At 40.1% G+C, this 21396-nt stretch overlaps 1 protein-coding gene across 8 annotated transcripts in view; it reads right to left on the reverse strand.

The window, feature by feature from the left end:
- Positions 1-19413, reverse strand: part of adat1 (adenosine deaminase tRNA specific 1) — a 56471-nt gene extending 37058 nt beyond the window's left edge. For 7 of the 8 annotated variants that reach the window (XM_048546610.1, XM_048546609.1, XM_048546608.1 and 4 more), the window contains exons 1-4: positions 19289-19413; positions 14543-14720; positions 11947-12015; positions 7307-7361 (exon numbers count right to left, since the gene is read on the reverse strand). In XM_048546610.1, the coding sequence (XP_048402567.1) occupies positions 7307-7361; positions 11947-12015; positions 14543-14711 (293 nt within the window). In that variant the 5' untranslated portion in view covers positions 14712-14720; positions 19289-19413. Of the gene's footprint in view, positions 1-7306; positions 7362-11946; positions 12073-14542; positions 14721-19288 lie in introns of those variants that run through there. The other variant, XM_048546613.1, reaches the window with a different exon arrangement.
- Positions 19414-21396: the final 1983 nt, after the last annotated feature.

Raw genomic sequence — 21396 nt, forward strand, 5'->3', positions numbered from 1 at the left:
TTTCAAAGCTATTTAGCAAGTCATCTTTTTTCCATAAGTTTCACAACAACATAAGATATTAATTTGTTTTTTTTCTAGTTACTTCTGGAGTTGTTTATTTAGTTTTCTCTTTAACAACTGTCTTGACTTAGTAAATATAGCCTTTCCCACTGCTATCCTTATTCTCATTAATTTGTTGCACTTTCATTTATAAATATTATGCTTGTAAATACTATAATTCTTGCACTCTTTCTAGTTTTTCTCCCATGAACTTCTGAATATTTTATTGGTGATTTTGGGATTTTGGTTTTGCCAATGTTCATTTCATTCCAAAGTTCGTGGCTACTACAGCAGTCTATGCACTTGTCTGTGCTTGTTTAAAGTCCTTTGACATTTGCAAACCTAACTGAAGTAATCATTCACACATCCTCCCCCACAATCTTACGTCAGAATTCTGTATCTTGAATTGCTACTTTAACCATTGCTTCTACATAGATGTTGAAAAAGTCTGGCGATAAACAACACCCTTGGTGAACCTCTTGTTCAATTACACAAAATTCCAACTTCTGGTTGACAACTCTCCATGATGCCATTTATCATACATACAGATTTCTTATGAGTCATATATCTCTTCAGTCTATTTTCATATTTTTTTGTCCCTGTCAAGAGTTTAAAGTAATCACCCTGATTGTTTGTAGATTTTGGAAAAGCATTTAAACATACTTCTTGTCCAAACTCTGTTAGGATTTACTCAATCTTATAATGCTGATTACTTCTCTTATCCCTCTTTGTTAGAATCCAAACTAGACTGAGATAAAGGGAGGTGTTTTATTGGTAAATGCTGATAAAATAAGTGAAAGATAGAAACAGCATATTCCAAGAATGTCATGCAAAAATTAAAAACCTGAACTGGTTGCAATTGAAGAGAGTAATGTTTATATCAATTTCATTGGATCAGAAGTGCTAGAAAGCCAGACAAAGCATCAAGAAATGAAAACTAGAAAAGTGGTTTGAACAGATGAAATACCTGAATGTAAAAATGTTTATTAATCAAAAATATTTACTTCTGAAGAGTACACAGACAGTATTATGTGATAACACTGATCACCTTTAAAAAAGACCCCTAAATGCATTTTTAATATTTGGACTTCTGTACAATCAGTCTGATTGTCTAGGTATTGAAGCTGCTGTTGCGAACTGCAACAGAAACTGGTGTTAAGGCACAGGACAACAGTGGATTTCAATCCCAGAGTTGGAATGGACATAAATCTCTGGATAGCCATGATTATCAAAGAAGGTGTAGAGAATGCAAACATCAATGGGGTTCTTCGCCTGTTGAAATGCAAGGATCATGGCCTGGTCATAACCAAATATTCTACTTCACAAAACTGACAAATACAAGACCTTTTGGCAACACCCTCATTTCAGACACTGTCTCATGCTTGACTACAGCACTGTCCAAATGGGAGATCATGAGGATGTTTACATCACCTGCAGCATGACAGAAACTAATGAGTACAGGACTAATCATTATTTAGTCTCATCTACTATCTTTATCAGAATAGTCCAATGACAGTAGAAGCAGCATCGCAGAAAATTTTGATAGGGGTAGTCACAAGGATTTTGCAATAAAAGGCCCAACAGTCAATGTATCACAGTCAACCCGACAACAGTCAATGCACAGAAACCACAGAATGTCGGCAGTGATTGGACAGCATTTAAATCCATCATAAACAGCACATGCAAGGAGACTGTGGGTTTCTGTCCCAGGAAATATCAAGACTGATTTGACAAGAATGATCAGGAGATCCAGGAGTTAAGTCACAAGTACAAAACATTCCTGAATGGGAAACACCACCAATACTCAGGGGAAAAAAAGCAGGCTACAGACAAATGAAGGCATCACAGACCTAAAGCACAGATGGCGGGTAGAAAGAACACAGGAAATACAGCAAATTGCCAAGAACCATGATGTGCAAGGACGTTTCAGCACCGTGGCTTAAGCAACCTACTCCACTGAGTGCTAAGAACAGAGTGGCACTTTTCAAATGTAGACAGGCAGTGAGCACTTGTTGGAAGGGATATTGAAGATTTCAACTAATACTCAATACTTGACTCAACTACCCTTAAATACATGCCACAGCATGCTATCCACCAAAACTTAATCATAACCTCAGTCTGACATGAAATTGCAAAGATCAGAACAGACGAGGCTCTGAAGAGAGGTCACTGGACCTGAAATATTAATTCGGATTTCCCTCCACAGGATGTTGCCAGATCTGCTGAGTTTTTCAAGCAATTTCGGCTTTGGTTTTCATTCCTGATTTACAACATCCACAGTTCTTTACATTTATTATGAAGTTGAAAGACTACAAGACTGCATATGCAGATGGAATCCCTACTGAAATGTTAAAATGAAGCCTTCTTGGCTCAAATATGCTATCTTATTCACCTCATCTGGAAGGTACCGAGCATTCCCATGAGATCTTCAAAACATCATAATTGTGACTTTCTTTGAGAAAGGAGATAAGACTGATCGCAGTAACTAAAGGTGGATATCCCCTATTGTCTGCCACACAGGTCACTGCAAAAACGCTGTTCAATAACCTCCTCCTTTGACTGAAGAGCTCCTATAAGAGTCAGAATGCAGATTCTGTCTATTAAAAGAGACAGTGAACATGATCTTCAAAGCATAAAGCAGCAGTAGCAACCTCTATGCATGGCCTTTGACTATCAATCAGAAGGGACTATGGAGCTTCCACCCCAAATCTGGTTCTCCACCTGCTGCACGGCAGCATGCAAGCCATGACCCTTACCAAAGATCCATCATTGAGTCAACACGTGCAAGCTAGAGTTAAGTAAGGTTTTGTTATCACACCAAAGCTCTTCTCCATCTTCTTTCCTGCCACACTCCACCGGAAAACTTCTTGCTGACTTATAGCTAATTTACAAGACAAGTAGGTAACTGTTCAAACTGTATCGCTTCCAATCCAGACTCAAGACCATATCAAGATAGTAGAAACTGTCAATGCTGGAGAATCTGAGATAAAACGGCGTGAAGCTGGATAAACACAGCAGGCCAAGCAGCATCAGAGGAGCAGGAAAGCTGACGTTTCGGATCAAGACCCTTCTTCAGAGATAGGGGAGGGAAAGGAGATTCTGAAATAAATGGAGAGAGAGGTGATCACCTGCCCCTAAACCTCCCAGCCCTAAAAACCCATCCCAGGCCTTAAGAAGACCTTCCAAATCAAACAGATGTTCACTTGCACATCTGCTAATGTGATATACTGTATCCGCTGTTCCCGTTGTGGCCTCCTCTACATCGGTAAAACCAAGCAGAGGCTTGGTGACCACTTTACGGAACACCTACGCTCAGTTCGCAACAAACAACTACATCTCCCAGTCACGAACCAATTCAACTCCCCCCACCACCCCCTCCCCACCCCAACCTATCGCTTGGGAACCCTGCAGCCCAAGAGTATCAATGTGGACTTCACAAGCTTCAAAATCTCCCCTCCCCTGACCACATGCCAAAACCAGCCCGGCTAGTCCCTGCCTCCCTAACCATTCCTCCCAACTCAAGCCCCACTCCCATCTCCTACCCACTAACCTCATCCTGCCTCCTTGACCTGTCTGTCCTCCCTGGACTGACCTATCCCCTCCCTAACTTCCCAACTATATTCACCTTCACTGGGTCTAACCCCGCCTCTTTGACCTGTCTGTCTCCTTTCACCCTATCTTCTCCTTTATCCATTTTCTATCCATCTCCCCCTCTCTCCCTATTTATTTCAGAATCCCCTCCCGCTCCGCCATTTCTGAAGAAGGGTCTCAACCTGAAACGTCAGCTTTCCGGCTCTTCTGATGCTGCTTGGCCGTCTGTGTTCATCCAGCTTCACATCGTTTTATCTCAAGACCATATCAAACTCTGTTGTCAATCAGTAGTAAGATGGCGCTGAGGCCAAACTCCAAATTGTATTTGATGCATTAAAACAGACATTCGAGAGAATGGACCTTGGGTTAAACAGAGATCATCTATCAGCAGATCCTACCAGATGACATTGCCCACGACTAACAATTTCTTGAGAGAACAACTGTACAATGTGGATCAACTCCTGATCCCTGGGAATCTACTCTCAACAACACAGTAATCAATAACGGAATTTAACAATGCCTCCCAGTGTTCCAGTGTAGTCCTTGGCCACCTTCGGAACAGAGTATTTGTTGGCCACAAGCCTTCAGTCTGGCACCAAGATCATGGTGTACAGGGGAGCAATGTTACATGCTTTTCTGTGTGCGCAGACATGGGCAATGTGCACCAGATACCTCAAATTCCTACAACAATATCATCAGCAATGCCTCCACAAAATCCTGCAAATCCAATGCAGAATAGATACTCTAATATCAGTGTTCTCTCAGATCAACATCTCCAGCATCTAGGCACTAGTTAGGTTCAATCAGCTGTGTTGGGCAGGTATCTCCGCAAACTTATGGAAATCTCTTGACAAGATATCCCAAAGTGGAGAAAAACCATCCAGCAAGGTGGCAACTGCTTTGAGTGGTCCCAGGCCCAGAAGGAGGCCAAATGCAAACAGAAAGAGCATGCAAAAATCCGAGCATCCCATCCAGCCACTTCAGTAAACATCATCTGTCCCACATGTAGCAGGATTTATAGATCCAGTATAGGACTAATTAGTCACCTCAAGACCCACCATTCTGGAGTGGAAGGAAGCCATCTTGCAACCTGAGGGGCTGCCTAAGGAGAACAGGATACTGGAGGTTACCAATCTGAACAGAAGAATGGAAGAAATAGGAGAGGTAGGCCATAGAGCCTATTAGGGTTTGCCATTCAATTGCTGACCTTCAGCCTCAACTCCACTCTCATGCCTGCTCCCTATAATGTTCCTTAATCCTTTAAGAGGCCAAAAATGTGTCTATCTCAGGCTTAAATATATGCATCAATAACCAACCCCCCAGGGCAGAATACATCAAAGACTCACAAACGTTTGAGTGAAAAAAATGTCTCTTTATCTCACTCCTGAATTCATCCTGGGACCTTCCTTCATATTCTGGACTCCCCAACCAGGAAAAACAATATCTCAGCTTCTACCCTGTTAAACCCATTCAGAATTTTGCATTTCAGTGAAATAGCCCATAATAAACAACTTTCAGGCAGTTCTCAGCTAAATATGTTGTTTGGCTGTACAGAATGATAATACAAGGGAAAGCTTGAGAGTACATCATCTGCTGTACCTCTTAGTCATTTACGATTGTGTCATAGAAAGATCTGTACAAATGAACATAATCGGCTTTTAGTTCTTACTTTCTTATCAACAACATGACTTCTTGGTTTCCAGGATAGAAGGACAAAATAAAGCTTAAATTTTGAAATTAGCCAGGTCAGAAAAATAATTTGTCTTTGCCTGAATTAATATAATTAAAAATAAATTAAGAAATTTGTACTGCTTCAACGGGACAACTCAAAACAAACTACATCTTACTCTGTCACATTCTTAACCGATGGAATTCCAACTAAAAATGTACAATGCAAATTTTATCATTTACGATCAATAAAAATTTCATACAGATAAAGATCATTTTCTTAGTTACTGCAGTGAATTCCTGTCATTCACTGATGGATAGGTTTTCATTGCTGGATGGGCATACAATAAAAAGTGTCCATTGAATGTTAGAGATTATGACCACAGAGTGGCCAGGGCAATCATCTTTGAACCACCTGACCCTGTTTATGTCAGTAACAGCTCCAGAGTGAGCAGCTTCAGGTAGTAACTTGGACTGTCCCATTTTATGAAAGACAGACAGATACTCATTTATTTGGCATCATATCACACCATATGGAGTAGTGTGCTGCTATTTAATCAATTATCTAAAAAGTTAAAGATTTATAAAAAGCACGTAAAGATCTCCCAATTTAGCTGATGTTCAACCCAGCTCGACAGAAAGCATGGATCAGATTTCTGTGATTAACAAAAATTATTATTTATTACAAGTAATTAAATTTTAGTTATAAATCATTTGCATATAATACCACTAACTGAAACTTTAATCCCCTTTTACACACAATCGCACACATATACACATGGGGGATAATGTAGGTTATGGATGGGGACAGCTCTGGTAAAGCAGTTCAGCGGCTGCTGTTCACAGGATCTGCTGACAGGATTCTTGTACGAGTTAAAAGATTAACTCTTAGTCGACTTTTTCCAGATGCTTTCATTGATTTGTAAGAGGCACAAGTTGACTTGTAAAAAGTTCTTCTACATATCAATTAAAAGACACAGCTTACAGCAACTGAAGGAAAGATAAACTGTTTTTCTTCAGGTTTAAAATGAATGCTGCAGAAATTGGAGAATGAGAGCTCCTAGCTGATGCAGCCCAGGTGGCTTCTCTGCATTTTGTTGCGAGCATCAAGCTGTTCAGTTACCTGACAACCAATCATATGACTGTTAGCAGGCAGAAGGCCTGCGTCATCAATAACTGACCACTAGTCCACTACACTAAACAATTAGCTTCTGTTGCCAACCGAAACTCCATCTGTGCATTTTGGGTTCCAGTTTGTCTGCAAGCATGACTGTAACCCACAGTTGCACGAACAGTTTTCACAATGAGTATCAAATTACTTGCTTTCAAACCATGCATCAATTCTTGGTTTTAAAAACAGTTCTTTGTGCATTTCAGCTCACAACCAAAAAGCACAAAAATAAAAAGACACTCTTTCTATATCACATTTCTTAAACATGTTTTAATTCACTTCAGATATATTTTTAAGGGACATTGTTGTTAAACTGGCAAAAATGGCAGATATGGTTGTACACAGTAAGATCTCACACTATATGAAGATGAACAACTCATCTAATGTGCTTATTTTGTGGCAGAATTGGTTGTGGAAGGAGTACTTGTCAAAATACTGAGAAAAGAATTTTAAAGCTCATCCAGATATCTATTAAGCAAAGGGGACTATGACTTAATTTTGGATTCAAAGAGCAGCACTGCCTCAGTACCTTGCTGAATTAATTCTACTGCATTCAACTCATCCCACTCTAAATGCCATTCCATCAGAGCAGATTACCAGGCTGGCTACTATCCATTTTTATAGGCATCCACTTATGTAAAGATTTAGTATTTTAAAATACAAGGAAATTTTCATTTCAAGTGCAGGGAGTAAGCTAAATAAAAAAGGTATTTCCCCAAGATGTTCTTCCTTTAATAGACACATTGACTTGCCTAATTTAATAAAATTACAAATAACTTACAAAGAACTCTACAAGATCTGCTTACACAATGGACATTCTGTTGATAGAATTCTTACCTAAGGAACCCACGTCGTGCAGTCACCTCAGCATGGCTGTCATGAACTACATTACCTAGAAAATATTTGGAAAGAACATGAAACTTGATGTGGAAGAAAAATATAGCACAGACGTTTTGAATGATGTGATTAACCTCTAGACACATTACCATCAAGCCCAAATAAAATGGTTGGAGATGACTCATTGCTTCAGATTTGTTGGAGTATGCAATAAGATTCAAATGCTATATTCATCAGATTATTTCTTTAACCTAACAGGCTATACCTCCGGTTCCACCTTTCATCACAACTTCATAGCATGATCTGCCACTCACTTCAGGGCTTCCCATTCTTCATTGTGCTCCATTTCTATCTTCTTTTCCCTTCTCCAAGTAAAGGTTATGCTCCTTCTAGCATCAGGCAAGTCCTGTAGATTCCAGTGAAAGGACTACTCTGGGCTATTGCACTTATCCTTGGTTCAATTTCAGGTGGGGTTTAATAGCATAAGATTGGTACATTTCTTGCACTCAGTATGTAAGTAGAAATCACTGACAACAGGAAGTAAACATTGTGACATCAAACTGTAACTATCTCTGATTCTTAAATTTTATGGCCAGATAGATGAATACACAGATTGCCTAAACCAAGACAATATATACACTATTCTCAAGGTTCAACTTCTCGGTGTCTCTTTTCAAAAATGGGGTTGTACTTTGGTTGTAATTGTTCATCTCAGCTACACCAGTGGAGGGAAGAGTTCAGCAACACCCAATGTTTCTTCAGAATATGAAAACTTGAGAGAGAATCTCTCTTGGCACCTCCTTTCAGTCACCTTGGAACACTGCAATTAGAAGATGGAAGGCTTGATGCTTGTTAGTCATTTGACAGCAAGAACAACCCACTGAAATCAGAAGCAAAATAACAAACTTTCACTGACCAATCCAGCATTTGCTTAAGTTCCACTACATCAATCAAACAAATGCCACTGGCTTCCGAAACCTGAGAGCACTGAATTCAATTGAACAAGTCTGTTTACAGCTTCACCTACCCTATTTCAACAATCTTCTCTATCTTACCATTGTTCCCAGCTTCCAGTAATTTACGCTTGGTAATAATTTTTGCTGTTTTCAACACATGATGAAAGGTGTATATAGCATTTTGGGATTTGGAATTTCAAAATAGATGAGAATTTGCATGAAAAGTTTTGATTTTAAGATAGGCCAGAAAGTCATTTGGATAATGATCTAAATGCATCAGTTCTAACACAACAGCAGTCAAGTGACTAGGAAAATTTAATGGATAAATATTCATATTGTTGAATTTGAGAGAGATAGAGTAATTTAGCTTTGACTTTAGAATAGAAGTTTAAAGATCTCAGTTCGGAAGAACTTCAGTTTATTGTTTAGGGGAATCGGTCAACCTCAGCAGGGAGAAGTGGTTTCTAGTCTGTGCACCTTTCAATTCAGAAGAATAATGCAGAAATCACTCAAGTTGCTAGAACTGAGAAAGTTTACACCATTTCCATTGTGAAGGTCATACCCTTAGGTTCAGGAAAGTTTTTCAAACAATTCTGTCTCAGCAATCCAAAAGAAAGCATCAGTAAAGCATCAACGTCCCGAGAAGGGTATGGACAGGTTTAATTATACCTGGTTACAATGTTACAATTAGCTTGTTGATCCGTAAATGCCTCACTACAGTCTGGCCTCTGGCTGTCACTGTTTTATCAGTGGGCGGTATGATTGGATCATTATCATAGGATTGTTTGTCGACTGTTTTGGAAGGTAACTTTTGTAATGCAACTTGGATATTTTTAAAATATTCAAGGTGCTCACTAACTCAGTCTAATATAATTCAGATATATGGCTTCAAAAAAAAATCACAAAGGGGAAATATTTACAGTTAACAAGTACATTTTTATAATAGGTTGAGTATTATCACTCTCGTTTTCAGACGTTTCGTCACCATTCTAGGTAACATCATCAGTGAGCCTCCGAAACGTCTGAAAACGAACCTTCCAGCTCAGCGAGCAAACTCACATCCAGAACCTCAACCTGAGCCACAAATCTTCTCAAAACTTGCTATTATCACTCTCATTTCTGCAACTCCTTGTTTCTCTCAATTACTCTACATGAGAGACTGGTTCAAATGGGTCTGTATTCACTCGCATTTAGAAAGATGACAGGGGATCTAATTGAAATGTTTAAAGTTCTGATAGGACTTGACAGCCAAGATGTGGGGAAGATGTTTTCCCTGGTTGGGGCAGCTAGAGCCACGGGACACAGTCTCAGGGTTATACGGTGAATCGTTTAGGTCTGAGATGAGTAAACATTTCATTCAGAGGATAGTGAACCTGTGAAACTCTCTACCACAGGAGAATGTGCAAGCCAAGTTACTGAATGTATTCAAGGAAGAGATAGCTAAGTTTTAGATTTTAAAAGGCAACAAGGTGTATGAGGAGTAAGCTGGAATTTGGCATTAAGAGGTGTGATTGGTGGAAAAGGCTGAAAGGGTTGTGTGGCCTACTCCTGCTCCAGTCCAAAACGAGAGGTCAAAGTTTAAGGTGAAAGGGAACTTCTTATCTAGTCATAGTCAGGGTGGCTCACTAGAAACAATTAAGAATTACAGACTCCCCTATATCATCCTTCATCCTAATAAATCGTAAAATAGTTGTTAGTTTCAGATTATTTTACCAATTTTCATCATCACCTTTAGAAAAGATGTTGTAAATCTGAAATTAAACAGAGAAAGTGCTGGAATTTTCTCTGGGTCTGGCAATATCTGTTGAGAGAGACACCAAGTTAATGCTCCAGGTCAATAAGTTTTATCAGATCTAGCAAGAGTTAGAGATGCAACTGGTTGTAAGCAAGTACTCAGGTTGGGAAAGGCTGGAAGAGACAGAAAAACAGAAAGGGAATATCTGTGACATTCAACTTTATTGATCCACCCAACTATTCAATATTGCTTTATTTATTATACAGTCATTTCATGATTAATTGGTATTTATTAAGAGGATAGGAATTTTACTCAATGATAATTATTTTGTAGTATCTATTTCTAACAGTGCATTTCTTCTGAATGACAAGTTCTTTGTTAAGCAATATGGACCCCATTGATTTTAAATTTTATTTTACTAAAACACAAACTTTGAGCTTCTGTCCTATGCTCAACCTAAAGATTTCAGTTCTGAAGAGTTACTGGTTCTCTCCACAAATGCTGCCAGACATGCCGAGTTTCTCCAGCACTTTTTGTTTCTGTTTGAGAAAGGTTTGAATCCCTTTCAGTGTCCTGTAGTTAATCATCACCATTAAGAACTGGTCTGTGCTGTTTGATAAAGTGTACTTGCTTGTCTGTTACTGTGTCTGTTTTATAATTAAGTTTGAAAATAATATGAAAAGCATACCAAAATAAAACTACTGGTTCTATTTTTATATTACTTGTGTGTCTGCCTGATTCAGTTGTGAATTTGTCACTTCTAAATTACATTGGAAAATAGATATCTACAGAAATCAAATGGAGCACTTGGGATGTTTTCTCATATAATAGACATTATGCAAACGACTGCCATGTTTCATGGCTCAACTAAAGCAAGAAAATTAATCCTGTTCCTCTAGCAGCCATGTTTGCTGATGCACATTAGTTGTTAAGTCAAGCAATATATTTTTAAAAATTCTCATCCTTGTTTTCACTACGGATGGTAATTCATTCAATTGCCCAGGCCTCAAGCTGTACAATAAGTCCCCTACACCTCTGTACATCATTTTCCTGCTTGAAGAGATTCCTTAAACTTACCTCATTGACCAAGCTTTTAGTCACTTGATCGAATTGCCCTTATGCTCCCTAGTGTGAAGCTCTGTTTGATAATGTTTCCAGAAAGTACCATGAGATCTTTCATTACATTACAGGAATTTATAGAAATATAGAACATTGTGTAGTTTTTAATTAATATGTTATGCATTAATGGAAAGTGAAAACCACCACTGTGACCAAATGTAAAATGTGTCTTTGATTGGTAGTTTGAAATTTAAAACAAGACCTGTAATCACTTCACTACTTTAAGCATCAATGTAGTATATTGTTAGTCAACAAAATTCTGAACATGGCACAATGCACATAAAGTAAACTTGTTTATTATTCCGTGCCATCCAAGGAGGCATGACAACATGGTGAGAATCCACACTGAGCTAAATGATTGACAGAACAAGCTCAAGGGACTGAATGGCCCTCACTTAACCTTATCTTCCTCTGATTCTAACCATTTCAATGAGAGTAGAAGAGTGTAATTGTTTTAATGGGACCGAATTAGCATGTAAATAAGTACATGTTTCATTATCATTCAACACATGTAAAGTTCAGCTATCAAATGTAATTTTATGTATAAAATCATTGATTTAATTTCAGGAAATACTGTGCTACAATAAATGTGAAACAGTTCACTTGTGGTGCAGTGGTAGTGTCCCTACCCCTGGACTAGCAGACTCGTGTTCAAATCTCACTGCTCCAGAGAAAAATGATGAGAAAAAACAGATTACTTCAATAAAATGTTTAGAACACGACTTGCCAAATGGAGCACATTTTACAATGCGACAAACAACAATACTGCTCACATATTGTTACAAAGTGAAGTACCTTTATTTACTGACTCACCATCATGAATACATTACCATTTTTGTTCATTTTTATTTGTCCAATGCACTTTGTTCCTGTTCCCATTGCAACAACTTCCAGGGTTACTGCAAGAAACACAGGTCCTTCTTATAGGATCTCAGATTCTCATATTCAAATTTGTGCTTAACAAAAAAAGATTAACGTTAATGCCAGTCAATGCAAAATGATGGGCAATTTTACTATTTTTTTGAATGACACATGAATGACAATTCTGCAGGACAATTAAACATAGTATTAGCAATTTTCCGTCTCACCCACAAAACATTCTTTCCTCCCTCAGGCTCAACTGAAGATATTTCCATAAAGCTAAATCACGCTATACTTTCTTTTAATTAACCATGGGTGCAGTGACTGTCCTCATTAAATGGTCCACATTGGCACTTGAAAAATGAACAGCAAATAGGAACAAGGAAACCTATCCGAATTATCCCCTTCCAAATTCAGAGGTACATTAAAATCAGACCAGCTTGGATTAAAAAAATTCACCACACACTGGTTAGGAAAGCTGGGCTTTCAGGATTGTCATAGCTTGTGACCATATCAGATGGTATAACAGACAGGTGTATTTTTAAAGAAAGTAACTACAACGAAGTATCAAAACTATCAGTACTGCAATCCATGAGCTTTATATCAAACCAGTGTCACGATAATAAGATACTTAATATAGTCAGAAATTTTTATTGGTTTCTTGGTCTTTGTACACTGCTGCTCCATTTAGCCTGTCTAACAGTGAACTACTCTCAACAAAATTAATTTAGACAATTCCAACCTATTTTAAAACAAGTACAATGACACCAATTAGGGGTGACGATGGCTCAGTGGTATTATCACAAGGCTGTTAATCCAGAGATCCAGGTAATGTCATGGGGATATGGATTAAAATCCCACCATGGCAGATGAAATTTCAGTTCAATAAAAATCTGGGATTAAGAGTCTAATGACGAGCAGACACCACTCCTGATTGTCAGAAAAACCCACCTGGTTCACTAATATCCTTTAAAGAAGGAAATCTGTCATTTTTACCCAGTCTGACCTACATGTAGGTCCATGGCAACTTTACCTTTGGGAAACAATGGCCTAGTGGTTATCATCGTTAGACTGTTAATCCAGAAACTCAGCTAATATTCTGGGGACTTGGGTTTGAATCCTGTCACAGCAACTGGTGGAATTTGAATTCAATAAAAATCTGTAATTAAGAATTTAATGTTGACCACCACCAATTATCCTGAAGGGAAGGATATGTGCCATCATCACCTGAACTAGCCTACATGTGACTCCAAACCCACAGCATGTCACTGAATCTCAACTATCCACTGGGCAGTTAGAGATGGGCACTAAATATCAGCCTGACCAGTGATGATGTCCCATTAATGAATCAAAAAAAAATTTGAACACACAAAAATAATTATTAATCTGACCAGTAGCACAAAGCTTATGACAATGGTAGCTGCAGGTGACCAAGCTATATCAGTAAGTTTGTGTTTAAGATACAAAAGGAAAGAGCGGTAAGCATTTTAAAAAATTCATTCATGGGTGAGGTGTCGCTGGCTAAGCAAGCATTTACTGCCCACCCCTCATTGCCGAGAGTGCAATTAATTGAGAGTTAATTGTGGGTCAGGAGTCACATGTAGGCTAGGAGTCACATGTAGGCCAGACCAGGTAAGGATAGCAGTTTACTTCTCTAAAGGTCATTTGTGAACCAAATGGGTTTTTCTGACAATTGACTTACAATGTACATAGGATATATGTGATATTATTATCCAATAGATATTGGATAAACTGATTATTTTTGGAAATCTGACTGAAAATTCCTGTTTTTAAGTGTTCATTTATGGCTTTTCAGGCTCTTAATTCCAAATTTATTTGAATTGAATTCAAATTATGCCGTGGTAGGTTTTGAACCCAGGTCTCTAGGACACAACCTGCTCTGGATTAACAGTCCACTGTTAATACCATTACCTCCCCACCTCAAATCTGAAGATGTAATCTTAATGTTCAGCACAATCGGCCAAAATTCCAGCCACTGACAATTCTATCAAAGCATGGATAGGATTTCCTCTTTTGTGCCCTTTCCAAATACCAAGATTTATTCCATGCTCCAGGATACAATTTCTAAGGATTGCTCAACTTGAAAAATTACTCAGATGAATTACAAAATAAGTTGCTTTGGAACCACCATTGTGTTAGCAAGTACATTTGTGGAAACTGACTGGGCTACATGGATTTCAAATTTACAGCAATTTTTTTCCAATGCTGGAACTTGATTTAATGACAATGTCTACTTCCCGTAATATTGTTGTATACTGTATGAACAAAGATATAATTAGAATTCAGAGCATTAAGGAAACAGTGCCTTTGTACCCCCTTTTCAGTCATAATTATAAATGTCAAGTGACAGATAGAACACAAATAATAGTGGGTTATCACTAAAAACACGAATTTTTGGTCAAAATTCCAAAAATTATCAGTTTATTCAACATCTATTGTATAATTTAATATATATATATATATATAAACAAAAATATTGTAAATTTAAAACGCACATCAGTCGCAGGCACATTAGGTTTGGTGACAGTAAATCTGCTTTCTTACCATCATTTCTCTCGTTATTAAAACAAGGTTTTGTACTGGGTTTTTCCTCAACTTTTACCACAGCTGCAAGTAGTGTCCATTCCCGTCTGGGGTCTGGCAGACCTGTCTTTGGTAGTTTGGTAGAATAGTGTTTATAGCAAAGACTGGCAATTTCATCAGCTGTCCACATTGCTAGAATCTTTAAGGAGACCAAAACGAAAATTAGTGTTATTAGTGGAAAAGAAGCCTGACACATCAAACTGAATTACTACTTTGTAATGTCAACAAACATATTTCTTTACTCTGAGCCGTGATAGTATTTTTATAGAAAGAACAAATTAGAAGGAATTTTGGTACAATCTGAGTTTCAGATAAGGGCAAATTACATTCAGTAGTCAGAGGATTTGAAGACAGAATCACATATGCATATGCAAGATTAAAATGTAAAAGATTCAGAATAGAGGGTATGGGAAACTTCTTCACACCAATTTAGAGTTCTGTGGAATATTATTCCAGAGTCTAAAGTACTGACTGAATCACTCAAAATTCAAGATTAGGTTAGATAGGTTGATGGTGGAAAAGAAGTTAAAGGGATAAGGGAACACAGCATGTAAATATGATTAAGCATATTTGATGATAAATACTAATGCACTGACTGGGCAGTTATATGTATAGCTAATACAGAAATAGATATATAGATAAGTGTAACGAAGGAGCTTGAGAGGTTAAGGTCAAGGCTGCTGGCACCAATGTCATGCAAAAAGCCAGAGGAAATGAACAGAAGGATGCAGGAGGTACAAATTGCAAGATACTGCAAAGATATGGTGGGACAGGTCCAGAGTAAATAGTCATAGAGTTATACAGCAGGGAAACCAACCCTTCGATCCAACTCGTCCAGGCTGACCAGATATCCCAATCTGACCGAATCCCAATTGCCAGCAGTTGGCCCATATCCCGCTAAACCCTTCCTTTCTTTTTCCCTTTAATCATTCATGTATTTGTTGCCTTTCTCTAATTGCCCAAAGGGCAGTTAAGTGTCAACCACATTGCTGCAGCTCTGGAGTCACATGTAGGCTTGACTAGGTAAGGACAGCAGTTTCCTTCCCTAAAGGACATTAGTGAACCAGATGGGTTTTTCTAACAATTGGCAACAAATTCAAGTCATCATTAGATTCTTAATTCCAGATACTTATTGAATTCAAATTCCACCATCTGCCATGACAGGATTTGAACCTCAGTCCCTAGAAGTTACCTGGGTCTCTGGATTAACAGTCCAGTGATTATACCACTAGGTCATCGCCTCCTCATTTATACTCATATGCCAATCCAGATGCCTTTTAAATTGCCTCCACCACTTCCTCTGGCAGCTCATTCTATGCATGCACCACCCTATGCATGAAAAAGTTACCCTTCAGGTCCTTTTAAATCTTTCCCCTCTCACCTTAAACCTAAGCACTCTAGTGTGGACTCTCCTACACCAGGAAAAGATGAAGATTTTTATTCAGTAATTAAATCAAGGGTTATGAAGAAAAGGGAAGAAAGTGGAATTCAAGATTATCAAATCAACAACCATGATCTCACTGAATGATGGAGGCTCTGCTTCTAGGTCTTATGGTCTTGGCACAAAGTAATTCAATGGTAGAGGGGCTGAGTAAGAGTTGGAAATATGCATTTTTGATAACAGATGGAGAACTCAAAACTCAATTCTGCACCAAGTAAAACATCAAGATCTCAATTACGCGGGTCTGGGTGATCATAGACTGGATATCCTGTTTACACTTCAGCCTATTTTTTCTCTTGGTACAGTTACAAAGGAATCTTAAATCCAATTCTAAAAGTCAGATTAATTCAACAATGTTCAGTGACTGCTCGTGTGCTGACAAAGCACAAACACATGGGCAAACTATTTCAAATATATGAAAAGTCTTCATAATTTTAATTCTGCATAATGAAAATGCAACAATAAATCTTCGTATTTTTGTAATGTGTTTAATGTGATAACATATCCTAATGCACATCACATGCATATTATAAAATAAAATTTAATACAACCCTTGTAAAGAGTTATTAGGATCAAAAGCTTAATAAGAGGTATGTTTTCAGAACAGTTTAAAGGAGAAGGAAGTAGAGAAGCAAAAGGTTTAAGAAGGTCTTCCAGATCTTAAGGACAGTGTAGGTCAATGGGGAAACAAATGAAAACCGGAAGTTTAAGAGGCCAAGACCAGAGGTAAACTGAAATCTTGGAAGACTGTAAAGCTGGCTGAAGTTACATGCTGACAGAGAATGCTGGAATTTGGAAACAAAGTTGAGAAGTTTAAAACATAGATCTGTGCCAATGTGGGCTCCCAAGCTCAGAAGTGATGTGTGATAAAGCTTGCTGCAAGTTCAGACATCAACAAAGTTTTTGACGAGTTTGTGTACCAACTGTCAGTAGTGAAATAGTTTAAATCCAAACATAATAAAGGCATGGGTGAGAGCTTCAACAGGAGCAGATGTGTGGTTGGAACTCATGTCTAGACTAAATATAACACCAAAGTTACAGTTTGTCTGGATCAACCATAGACAGCTGCCAGAGAAAGGGGTGGAACTGATGATGAGGGAACATTGCAATGTCTCGACTATTCAAATCCCTCAGTTCTTAACTTTACATGCAGCAATCAGTCAGAACTATTGTGCAAGTTTACTTTAGGTTAATCTTTATTCAAATAACATTTTTGTTTAATCGAGACAGGGATTCATTTAAGCAAAATCACTTGCCATAGCTTCATGTGAGGCTGGATGAACAGAGCAGGCCAAGTAGCATCTCAGGAGCACAATAACGCTATGAGTTTACTACCCAGATTCATTCCTCCATGAGAGAATGATCAGTGGAAACAGAACTGTTTGGCATGAAGCCAAAATTCAATCTGAATAACCTGTCTCCAAGGTTGCAGGAAATGCTTGTATGTAAAACTCAAGATTATTCCAATGTTAAGAGTTCTAGTAACTGCCACAACTGGAATGTATTTTTGAGTTGTACACTGATAAGATTCCAGACCAAAGGAAACAAAAGAAAAATGCTTTCTTGAACTGTATTGTTTTTCTATGCAATAAATTTTACACTGAACGGAGTTAGAAAACGAATTGGCACGCGCCAACTCCTCATAGCGTGTAACTGCTATCACGAAATGTAAGTTCAGCTCATCCGGCTGTTATCAAATTGGGAGCATCTGTAACGGTCTTAATATTAGGGCTACTACAATTTAAATAAGTGCATTAAATTACATGTCAAATATAAACAGAATTCGCTTATCTCGATTAAATTCTACAGGAAGAAATCAACTTAGTGAGTTGAGGTTAACAAACTGAGGAAACAACGGCAGGTAGGGTGGCGGGGAACGGGTTGCTGAATGGATGGTAGTAACACTCCCACACACTTGCGGGGCAGACTCTGTGAAATACACTGACGCATCCAAGAAAATAACCTCCTCTTTGTTCCATTCCTAACCATCTATTTATTATTTCACAGCTGAAGCCAGGAAAGATGCTGTGGACCAGACCTAATTACAAAACGGTGCGTGTGGCATATTCGAGATAATGGGAACTGCAGATGCTGGAGAATTCCAAGATAATAAAATGTGAGGCTGGATGAACACAGCAGGCCAAGCAGCATCTCAGGAGCACAAAAGCTGACGTTTCGGGCCTAGACCCTTCATCAGAGAGGGGGATGGGGAGAGGGAACTGGAATAAATAGGGAGAGAGGGGGAGGCGGACCGAAGATGGAGAGTAAAGAAGATAGGTGGAGAGAGTATAGGTGGGGAGGTAGGGAGGGGATAGGTCAGTCCAGGGAAGACGGACAGGTCAAGGAGGTGGGATGAGGTTAGTAGGTAGATGGGGGTGCGGCTTGGGGTGGGAGGAAGGGATGGGTGAGAGGAAGAGCCGGTTAGGGAGGCAGACAGGTTGGACTGGTTTTGGGATGCAGTGGGTGGGGGGGAAGAGCTGGGCTGGTTGTGTGGTGCAGTGGGGGGAGGGGACGAACTGGGCTGGTTTAGGGATGCAGTAGGGGAAGGGGAGATTTTGCAACTGGTGAAGTCCACATTGATACCATATGGCTGCAGGGTTCCCAGGCGGAATATGAGTTGCTGTTCCTGCAACCTTCGGGTGGCATCATTGTGGCAGTGCAGGAGGCCCATGATGGACATGTCATCTAGAGAATGGGAGGGGGAGTGGAAATGGTTTGCGACTGGGAGGTGCAGTTGTTTGTTGCGAACTGAGCGGAGGTGTTCTGCAAAGCGGTCCCCAAGCCTCCGCTTGGTTTCCCCACTGTAGAGGATGCCGCACCGGGTACAGTGGATGCAGTATACCACATTGGCAGATGTGCAGGTGAACCTCTGCTTATATGGAATGTCATCTTGGGGCCTGGGATAGGGGTGAGGGAGGAGGTGTGGGGGCAAGTGTAGCATTTCCTGCGGTTGCAGGGGAAGGTGCCAGGTGTGGTGGGGTTGGAGGGCAGTGTGGAGCGAACAAGGGAGTCACGGAGAGAGTGGTTTCATATTGTTGCACATAGACTTCTTACTATCAGGTCAGTCTATTTAAAGCATTGCCTTCCGTGGGGAGTGGTTATTCCTATCAATTCTAAATTAGATAATGGTATTGTGTTTGCTCCTCAGTTAACGCTTCATTCATTGAGAATGTATCCGCACGGCTGATCAGAAATCCCACCAAAACGCGCCTTTAGGCCCTCACAGACAGCAACATTTACAACAAAACATGTCTTACTCTATTTACCTTCACAGGCCCAATGCTCCGCACGCCGAGGACATATCACTGCGCATGTGCGATATCGCTGCGCAGCCATTGGCTGGGCCCTGGCTGCGGTAACGTTGCTGCCTGACCACGTGGCATCGTGGTCGCTCGCTGATTGAGCCATTCGAGAAGAGTGGCATGCGCCATCAGCGACCCTTTAACGGTTTTTACTGAGCGAGTGAAGGTTGCTTGATAAATTTGAGAGGGACGGACAGACAATCTGAATTTACCGGAACGTATCCAGCCTGTGTGTGGGCAGAGTAATTGTTGCCTCTGAGAGAAAATTAAATTGTCACTTGTCTTTTGCAAATCCAGACTCATGGAGCCCCCGGAGGAGATTCAGACACGAGGAGTATGTGCAAGCTCCACACAGACAATCACCCCGAGGGTGGAATCAAACCCGGGTCCCTGGTGCTGTGAGGTAGCAGTGCTAACCTCTGAGCCACTGTGCTGCAATTCTCTGACAATTTGGCTTTTTCTTTCTAATTGTATATATACGACCAAATGCATGTACATGTGAACACAGACATGTGTATAGGAGCAGCCAAGTGTATAAAAGAACATTTCCTCATCACATCAGGGGACCTCCCACCCACAGCCTCCAACCCCCACTGCCTGCTTCTATCTCCTTCCCAAAATCCACAAACCTGACTGCCCTGTTTGAGAGATTTAAACGTTCTTTCTGCAGGTAAAGATGAATAGGGGGATCTTGCAGGAGCAGAAATTCACAAGATTTTGTAGCAGAAGTTTATCATTAACCAGAGATTAGGTTCTGCAAAGATGGCAGTTAGCACGACCAGAAACATTCTTTCTGCAGACAAGGACGTGGTAGAGATAAGGGTGTTGTAGCAGAGGCTTATTTCTGCAAACCTGACAATTCGCATGTACAGCATATCTAGTGCTCTTTAAGATAGCCAAATAAGGATTGCAGTAAAAAAAGGGAATGGGGCCTTCGGATGGCAGAAAAGGGAACAATAAACAAGGGCTGTCAGACAGGACGGGGAATGATAGGATAAGACCAATGGGAGCAGGGAGGCGTGATTCTGCAACTCGTAAACTGTATAAGAATGTTTAACTTTCTTTGTGTGTGTCTGCCTGTCTAGCAGACACCCTTTCTTGCAAGATCGTATAGAATAAAATTGTTTTGTTTCCAAGGCTTTGTCTCAGGCTGAATTTGTGAGCAGGGACTGTTTCTCACACCTGGTCGACCCATTGTCTCCACCTTCTCCTGCCCTACGAACTTATCTCCACCCATCTCGACTCCATGTTCTTCCCCTTGGTCCAGGAACTCCCTGGTCCATGACACCACCCACACCCTTCAGCTCTTCCAAAACTTGCAATTCCCTGGTCCCTAACACCTCATCTTTACCATGGACGTCCAATTCCTATACATCTGCATTCCCCATGCAAATGGCCTAAAGACCCGCCACTCCTTCCTGTCCCACAGGCCCAACCAGTCCCCCTCCACTGATACCCTCATCTGCTTAGCCGAACTCGTCCTCACCCGCAACAACTTCTCTTTCAATTCCTCCCACTTCCGACTGACAGAGGGGGTGGCCATGGGTATGTGTATGGGCCCAGCTATGCCTGCCTCTTTGTAGGTTACGTGGAACAATCCCTCTTCTATAGTTACACTGGTCCTAAACCCCACCTCTTCCTCCGTTACATTGATGACTGAATCAGCGCCACGTCTTGCTTCCACGAGGAGCTTGAACAGTTCATCCACTTCACCAACACCTTCCACCCCAACCTTAAATTCACCTGGACCATCTCTGATACCTCTCTCTGCTTCCTGGATCTCTCTGTTTCTATCTCTGGCAACCACCTGGAAACCGATATCCATTTCAAACCCTCCGACTCCCACAGCTACCTAGAATACACCTCCTCCCACCTTCCTGCAAAAATGCTATCCCCTATTCCCAATTCCTGTGCCTCTGCCGCATTTGCTTCCAGGATGAGGCATTCCACTCCCGAACATCTCAGATGTCCTTGTTTTTCAAGGACTGCAATTTCTCCCTCTCAGTGGTTGAGAACGCCCTTGACCATGTCTTCTGCATTTCCCAAAACTCATCCCTCACACCCCTCCCCGC

The sequence above is a fragment of the Stegostoma tigrinum genome, chromosome 16 (genome assembly GCF_030684315.1).
Source record: "Stegostoma tigrinum isolate sSteTig4 chromosome 16, sSteTig4.hap1, whole genome shotgun sequence".
NCBI lineage: Eukaryota > Metazoa > Chordata > Chondrichthyes > Orectolobiformes > Stegostomatidae > Stegostoma > Stegostoma tigrinum.